This window comes from Akebia trifoliata, chromosome 15, assembly GCF_017979445.1.
Source record: "Akebia trifoliata isolate Shusen 1 chromosome 15, ASM1797944v1, whole genome shotgun sequence".
Classification (NCBI taxonomy): domain Eukaryota; kingdom Viridiplantae; phylum Streptophyta; class Magnoliopsida; order Ranunculales; family Lardizabalaceae; genus Akebia; species Akebia trifoliata.
Window position 1 is genome coordinate 3,664,066 of NC_141389.1, and position 8,397 is coordinate 3,672,462.

The window sequence follows — 8,397 nt, forward strand, 5'->3', positions numbered from 1 at the left end:
TAGCGTATTTGCATGCGAGTTCCCCTCATTTAAATTCTCTAACCCTAATTTTCGATTTTTCAAATTTTGTTCCTTTGGATCTGAGTTTTCCCATTAAATCTCAAAGACTTTTGATGTTAGATTGCGATAATCCATGTAGACCCAACAATCCTTAGTAAGATTTCAAATCTTACTCATTTAGTCGTGCTATTCTAATTCATAAAGTAAGGTAACAAACTTGATAAACTATGAGGATTTTTGTAATAAAATTTTGCATTCCTGTTTAAGGGCATTGCTCACAAAATATATGTATATTCCTCAATTTTTTTTTTTTTTTTTCATTTAATAAATTTTATCGATCATCTTCAAACTTAGTTGTTACAATTTTGTTTGAATTTCACTTTAGATAATTTTCATTCATATATCATTCTACTCTCTACAAACACATCTTATGTGATACATCATCACACTTACATCATGAGTAAAATACTTATCTCTCCTTATATATTATAAATAGAGAGAGAAAATAAAACTCATGAAATATGTTTTTACTCATTAGTATATGAGTGAAACTATTTTGTTATGTGCATTAAAATGATATTAGCTGCACAACTGAAATATTGGAGGAAATTGATACAGGTAAAGCTAATCTGCGAATTTATTAATTTTCAATTACATATTACATTCTATTTTAGCTAGCCAAGTTTAATTGCTATATAATTTATCAATTTTAATTGAATCTTTTGTCAGCATTTTAAGTATTTGGAAAAAAAAAAAATTTACTTTGACGATCAAATAAATTGGGTTTTTTTTTTTTTTTTTTTTTTTTTAAATTCTTATGATTTTATTTTTTATCTAATAACTAATTTTTGTCGTTTCAAATATAATTTTTCAGGTAGAAAAAGTGGATGTAACGAACTTTGTCATAAAATTCATCTCAAAATTGGATTGTTTTGAGTTGATTGTATTGTGTTACCTTAAATCTCCAGATAGAAGCCAATTTATTCTTGAATGCGATCGATATGATTGTCACCGACTAGTTTGTGGTCTGAAAAAAAAGTCTAGGAGATACTGTTTTTACCAAAAAAAATAAAAATCTAAGTTGATATAACAGTGAATCTGTTTTCACTTTGATCTTCAATGACTTTTTGAAGTCCATCAACACTTTCCCCAAATCTCTAAATATAAAATTTATGTAATTTCTTAATACTATCAACTCATCGTTGACGCTGGCCAAACATGATATTATCAATGAAATCCAAAACAAAGCATTCTGTAGGCCTCGTCAATGCTAAGAACACAACAACAAATCACCTGTTGTGATCTAGAGCTCTTGGATACTCTGGGCATTAATAAAACAATTTTGTTGAGAAAACACTATCTGTATTAATTTATCAAATTTGAGCTTTTTACACAAACCGATCCTATCTTTACAAAGATTAATTAAAAAAACAAACACATTTCACATTCAACAGGGGTGATCCCTAACTATGGTTTAAAAGGCGACAATATTTTGAAAATCTCAGTGAAATCAATCAAATGCATCCCAGGCAACTGTAATTTTGTATATTTTAATTCAAAATAATTAATTTTGCTTCAATTTAAATATTTATTATCTAAATAAAATATGATTTTATGATTAAACATCTTCCAATCTATCTTATTTTATATATATAAAAAATTATAATTATTTTAATATAACTATTAATAAATAATTGTAAACCAAATTAAATGATTTATTTCGTGCAAAGCGAGTTTGACTCTTCCAAGACAACTCGGTCTCATCCATGAACAAGACGGAACATCAAACTGAGTTTTGAAACCATACTCGTAACCCAGAGGAACTAACTTGCATGCTTGCTTTTGAGCAAGCTCAAATAGGCATAAAATGAAACCTATTAGTCTGAAATCACCACTTCACAACAAGTTTATGCAGATCGATAATATCCATTGGCGATAAAAAGGTATCCGAATGTAAGACACGCAAATCAAATTTTAAAGTGATTCATTGTATCAACATAACATCAACAAAGGTCGTTCAAAATCACATTATTAACTTAATAATATCTTTAACAACACTTCTAAGTTCTATTTTCATCCAAAAGAAACTTTTTCAAGGAGATATAGTTGTAGAAGATATTGGTTGCCATTCTAGGGCTCAAAAAGGCTTCAGAAATATGAGATATTAAAGGACAAGAGCTTGTGCATGGTGTCGGATATGATCGTCGATAAAAGTAGCAATGAAGAAGTAGGAGTGATCATACCCAGGTTGCAATCGCAGAAGGAGTGGCACATTTGCACTCTTGCATGCTTCCTCAAGCTTGTGGGGCAGCAGTTGTTCATGCAAGAACTTGTCATCACCCCCCTGTGACCATACACATCATAAGATCATTATTGGCAAATATGTACCAAAGAAGAAAACATCAAAGAGAAAGGAGTAGATACATATCCAAGAAAAAACTGTACATTGTTAGAATCCAAAATGGGTACTTTTACCCACTAAAAAAAAAAGAGAGCTACTTATCACACCCCAATTTCTTAAATTATTTATCACACCCAAATTAAAGATTAAAACACAATATTCAAACATTACAAAGATTTGGCACAAGTTAGTAATCAAGATTACAGAACATTACAACACTCATTCAAATAATTTCAGTAGTTGTTTACAATTAGGATTAGGCTCAAACCTAAAAGAAAAAAACAAGAGAGAGAGAGAGAGAGCGCCACTATTAGCACCCCAACTTTTACTTATTCTCAACCATTCACCTATTTTCTATTTTTTAATTGGGAATTAATAAGTAAAAGTTGGGGTGCCAATAGCATCTCTCTTAAAAAATCATGCAGCATGATTGGAGGAAACAACCACCAACCAAGACTTTGTTATTGGAGATTCATTAAGTGATAATTCATGAGAAACCCCCAAGCATTACATCAGGAAATATCTTTTAATACTTTAGCAATGATGTATCTGCCAGAGAACTTCTATTGGCACCCCAACTTTTATTTATTACACCCCAATTAAAATTAAAAAACAAAAAAATTAATAAGGTGAGAATATCATTCTCTCACATTAGTAAAGAAAATTAATTCCACATATCTTCTTCTCTTTGATGAGAGATGTTGAAGAGAGGAGCATGAGATCAGAGTAGACGATCATCATTGATGTCAACTTGCTCTTTTTGATGGGTTATTGTTAATAGTGGCAATTCGTGACTTTTTAATTTTGTGCATGTATTATGAATAAAATTTTGATGTGGGACCATTATTCTTATTTTAAATGGAGTATGTTAATTTGCAATCAGGAACGGATAAATAATTAAAGCAATTTTGGGTGTAATAAGCAGAAGTTGGGGTGCCCATAGAATTTCTCAAATTTTATTAAACATTAAGGGGACACTATGACTAGGAAAATATTTTCTAATCCCTCAAAAAGAGATCCTTTTTTATCTTTAGAGAAGTCCCAGGGTGGCAAATTAAATTTTCTTCACACTAATTATATCGCCTATAACAAGAAAAAAAACAAAAACAGAAAACAGAAAACCCATATTCTTACTTGATCAATCAAGATGGTAGTCGAAACATTGTTGTACTTGGAAATTAGGCAAGTGGCATCATATTCCTGCAAATTTGCAGATTGTCATTTTTTAAAGTTAGTTTGAAACGTCTAAGAAATTGGCTATAAGAAATGTGCCAACATGATTGTGGAAAAAGCTTACCTCCCAATCTGATTTATTGCTGCCCAAATAATTTGAGAAAGCCTTCTGACCCCATGGACAGTTTATAGGATTGGTAATTGGTGAATAGGCAGACACCGACTGCAGGAAAAAATTACGTAAATCAAGGCATCCATGACAATGCCGACTTGAAGCCATAGATCGGGACATAGCAACATTTCTATCAACAATTAAAAAAATTGAGATAACACACCTTATACTTGTCTAGATTTTTCAAGTAGATTGTCAAAGCACCATGACCACCCATTGAATGTCCAAAAATGGATGCTCGTGATGTGTCAAGTTGCTCAAAATTTTCACTCAGAAGTTTCGGCAATTCCTTGACAACATAGTCATACATACGCCAGTTCTTCCACTTTTCTTGTGTGGCATTGAGATAAAATCCAGCGCCTGATCAAAAAATGAAATTTGATGGAGATTTCCATCATTTCCATAATATTTCTATCATTTTGAGATAAATGTTTCCACTTTACTACATTAGTCGAAGTGTTCCTACAGAACCATTTCCATTTCCAAGCAGACTGAAATGAGGACCAAAACCAAAATCCAACTGAAACCGGGGACTACAAGCGCGTAGTATGGGAAAATTTAGCTAACTCAGTAAATTTTAACCACTGCCGCACTAGCCTCTCAAAAAAATATGTTTGAGCTCCAAATTATGGAGCTAAAGGTCCAGTTACAAAATATGCTTGTTTAATACCTTGACCGTGACCTCAAGGTTGTGACAGAACACATCCAAGTTTAGCTAGCATATAAGTAGACCATTTTGGCACCAAACATTATTAATATTTGAATGTCAAAATTAATACAAAAACTGAAATAAATTATGGAACCAAGTTGCATACCTAAACCAAAATCCCAGTTGTCTGCCTCTCCTTCCACATTAAGGCCTCCTACAGTGCATTAAAAAGAATGAAATGAAGATTTAATCAGCACAAGGGCTCTCAAAACCCCAACGCCATTTAACTATGCAGCTTGGTGGAAAGGAAGACATGTTTAATGTAATGAAGTTGATTGGTAATAACCATTAACTTTTATGGCTGGAGAAAAACACAACTGATTGTGATTAAAAAAAAAGAAACCAAAGTTGAATTATAACTAGCATGAAGTTCACATGAACATGACCATTGCGTGCAGTATGGTTTCAATATATCTGTAAAGGTTACTTTAAGTGGAGATATAAATAAATTTTCCAATTACATCCCACATGAATTAAAGAATGCCAGGAAACAGTTCCAAAAGGACCATAACTTACTCGGAGATGTATCTGGGGTGATTAGTGCAATACCCTCACTGGAAGCTGCACGTTGGGCTCCAGACTTGATGATAAAATTTTCATCTGTGCATGAAAGGCCAGAAAGCCAGTAAAGTACCTGCCAAGAAGAAGGATAATATCAAGCAACAGTTCAATATTAAGATTCAACAAGTTGGTGACAATAGGAAAGTCTATGAGAGTGAACTACACGAATAACTAAACTGAAAAACAAAATTTTTTAGTGTGTGTTTGGTAACACTTCTGAAGTATGAATGGAGGTGGTCCACCTTTAAAATTCAGACTTTAGAAGCTTTATTTCCATTTGTTTTGGTTCAGATTTCAGACTTCAGTACCAAAATTCAGAAGTTTTGAACTAGCTATGGAGGAATGCTGGACGAAACTTCTGAAATCTGATTTTTTTATATTCCTAAAATACCCTCCTCAAAACCCTAATTTCTATCACTTATCCTTTCTTTATATGAACCTTAAAACCCTTATTTTTAACTTTTCTACTTCTCATTTCTTTTCTACCTCTCCTTCCTCTACAACTATGTTGTCAAAGTCTCTCCTCTTTATCTCGTTTCATGTTCAAAAATCCTATATTTTTATACAAACCCTAAAACCCTATATTTTTCAAATAGAAAATGAATAATTATTTATTGTTTGAGTATTACCTTGTTAGAATATAATTTCTCAAGTATGAATTCAAATTAAAAACAATACTTTTGGGGTGTTTGATGTGTCAAAAATCGAAATTAAATGTGTGGATGGTTTCATTATGCATAACATGTTATGTTTTTCGATTAACAATTTATTAGAATTAGAAAAATGGTATTATTGTCAAAATGGCCATTATGTTTTAAAATTATATTTCTAACCAGAAACTTTTAAAAATGATAAACAAACAACTTTTCCAGAATAAGATTTCAGATTTCAGAAAACAGACTTCAGACTTCAGACTTCAGACTCCAGACTTCAGACTCCAAACTCCAGACTTCAGAAGTGTTACCAAACATACCCACCATGGATCCAAAGTTCAAACCTTGGAAGGAGTGATCCAGGGAAAGGGCTAACCAGGAGCCCAAAAAGAAGGGTAATAAAGTGAAAACCACCATAGAGTAATCATCAAAGGTGTCAGTGGATGGGCAACTGAGGATCCAAGAAGGGTACCAAAGATAAAGAGCACACTTTCTAGCATTCCTAATTATTTTCTCACTTTTCTCCTTGCCTCTTAGTGTGGAGTTGAAGATGGACATAATTTGCCAGGATTAAAATATAAATTAGAATATAAGTACAGAAAAACAACTTAAACAGTGAATCAAATTACATGAAACTCAAGTAAAGAACAGAAACAAAAGAAGATAAATAAAAACCCTAATTTTGAAGGAGATTGAGATAATTCTAGAAATTAAGAGAATTGTGATCAAACTTACAGGGAATTTACGAGATGGAGAAGAAGAAGGAGGGAAGTAGATGTGGAAGGTCATGGAACAACCCAATGTTGGACTAAAATGCTTAAATCTTTTGTTGTAACCTCCAAACATCTTTGTGCTGCTGATCTCGATTGGTTTTTGATCCATTTTTTAATATTTTTTTTTGGTGAATTTTTCTTTGAATCTCTCTCTCTCTGATCGATCAAAGAAGGAATGAGTGAAGATCAAGACTGGTTTTTTATACTTGGTTTTACTGGTAAAACCTCAAATGGTTTTCAAACTCGGCCGATCCCTGTTTTGACTCGGATAAAATGGGTTAAAAGTTCAACCCGTCGATTGTTTTTTAGGGGAGCTTCTATTGCCACATCAACTTTTACTAACACCACCCCAAATTTGTGCTTATTCCTCAACTTATACATGTGACCTAGGGTTGTCAACGGATGCTTATCGGTTTGGATACAGTAATATCCGAATCAAAATCCAAAATTTTATCTGATATCCGAATTTGACGGATGTTCTAAAACTCTATCTGAATTCAAATTTGATTATCCTATCGGATATCAAATAATATCCGATTAGAATTCGAATAATTTCTATATTAAAAAAAAATACAATTTTTCCTTATCCAATTGATTTTTCATTATTAAAAAAAACCTATTATATATTATATTAGATATATAATAAATAAATCAAGTAAAATAATATATATATTATATTATTTATATAAAAAATAAATAAAATAAAATAATATATATTATATATTATTTTGAATTGGATATTATCGGATTTGAAATGTTAATATCTGAATCTATATCCGATAAGGATTCGAATATATAAAACTATCCAAATTCGAATTCAATATTCAAAATTTTTGAGTAATATACAATTTTTTGAATTTGAATTCAAATCAGATTCAAATTTACGACTATCCATTGACACCCCTAGGTGAATCTCCAAATCATGCATGAAATTCCGATTTTGGTACATTGTTCATTTTAATTCTGAAAACATCCACACGATACACTGTTCAATTTTTAGCGTTTATGAATTCGTATGCTCATCACTTTTAAACTTACGAGTTTGTAGATGTGAAAAAGTGAACAATATACCATGTGCATGTTTTCGTAAATAAAATGAGGAGTGTATCAAAATTGTAATTAGAACAAAAGTTGTGCATGTTTTCATAAATATATGTTACTTATTACAATCCCAAATTAAAATTAAAATAAGTAAAAGTTGGGTGTGCTAATAGAAGCTCTCTTTTTTCTCTTTTTTTCTTTTTTGTTTTTTCTGATTTTCTACTTTTTGACTTTAGGATTTTATGTGAGCCTAATCATAATTGTAAGCCACTATTGAAAAGTGTGTTCTAATTATAAGCCACTATTGAAATTGTTTGAGCTAAACCTTTATTATGTTTGAGTGTGTTTTAATGTTTAATTGGGGTGTGATAAATAATTTAAGAAATTAGACTATTATAAGTAAAAGTTAGGGTGCCAATAACAGCTATTAAAGTTAATTAAAGATCAATAACAAATAAGTAGATGGTTGAGAATAAGTAAAAGTTGGCCTCCCGATAGTAACTCTCTCTCTCTCTTCTTTTTTTCCCTAGATTTCTATTTTTTGAGTTTAAGATTTTATATGAAACTAATTATACTTGTAAATAACAACTGAAATTATTTGAACGAGTGTTATAATATTTTGTAATGCTGAGATTATAATTTGAGTCAAACCTTTGTAATGTTGGAAGAGTGTGTTTTAATCTTTAATTGGGGTGTAATAAATAATTTAAGAAATTAGGGTGTGATAAGTAAAAGCTGAGGTGCCAATAGCAGTTCTATTGATTTTTGTATATATTTATTAGATGAAATCAATACTCATTTTGATCTCACAAATGCCAAACTTAATATAATCAAGGTCATTTTGGTCAAAAACTAAAATCTCACGATTCTATGATTACGTTGATTAAATTTTAACTTACAAATATATCTATTTT

At 31.0% G+C, this 8,397-nt stretch overlaps 1 protein-coding gene across 1 annotated transcript; it reads right to left on the minus strand.

The window, feature by feature from the left end:
• Positions 1-1,967: 1,967 nt before the first annotated feature.
• On the minus strand, positions 1,968-6,627 carry SFGH (S-formylglutathione hydrolase). Its single transcript, XM_086426417.1, has 7 exons — positions 6,405-6,627; positions 4,972-5,089; positions 4,562-4,609; positions 3,910-4,106; positions 3,699-3,797; positions 3,536-3,601; positions 1,968-2,344 (listed from the first exon to the last, which is right to left on the minus strand). The coding sequence occupies exons 1-7, from the start codon at positions 6,549-6,551 to the stop codon at positions 2,165-2,167; spliced, it is 855 nt and encodes a 284-aa protein (XP_086282543.1). The 5' UTR covers positions 6,552-6,627; the 3' UTR covers positions 1,968-2,164.
• Between the last annotated feature and the right edge of the window lie 1,770 nt (positions 6,628-8,397).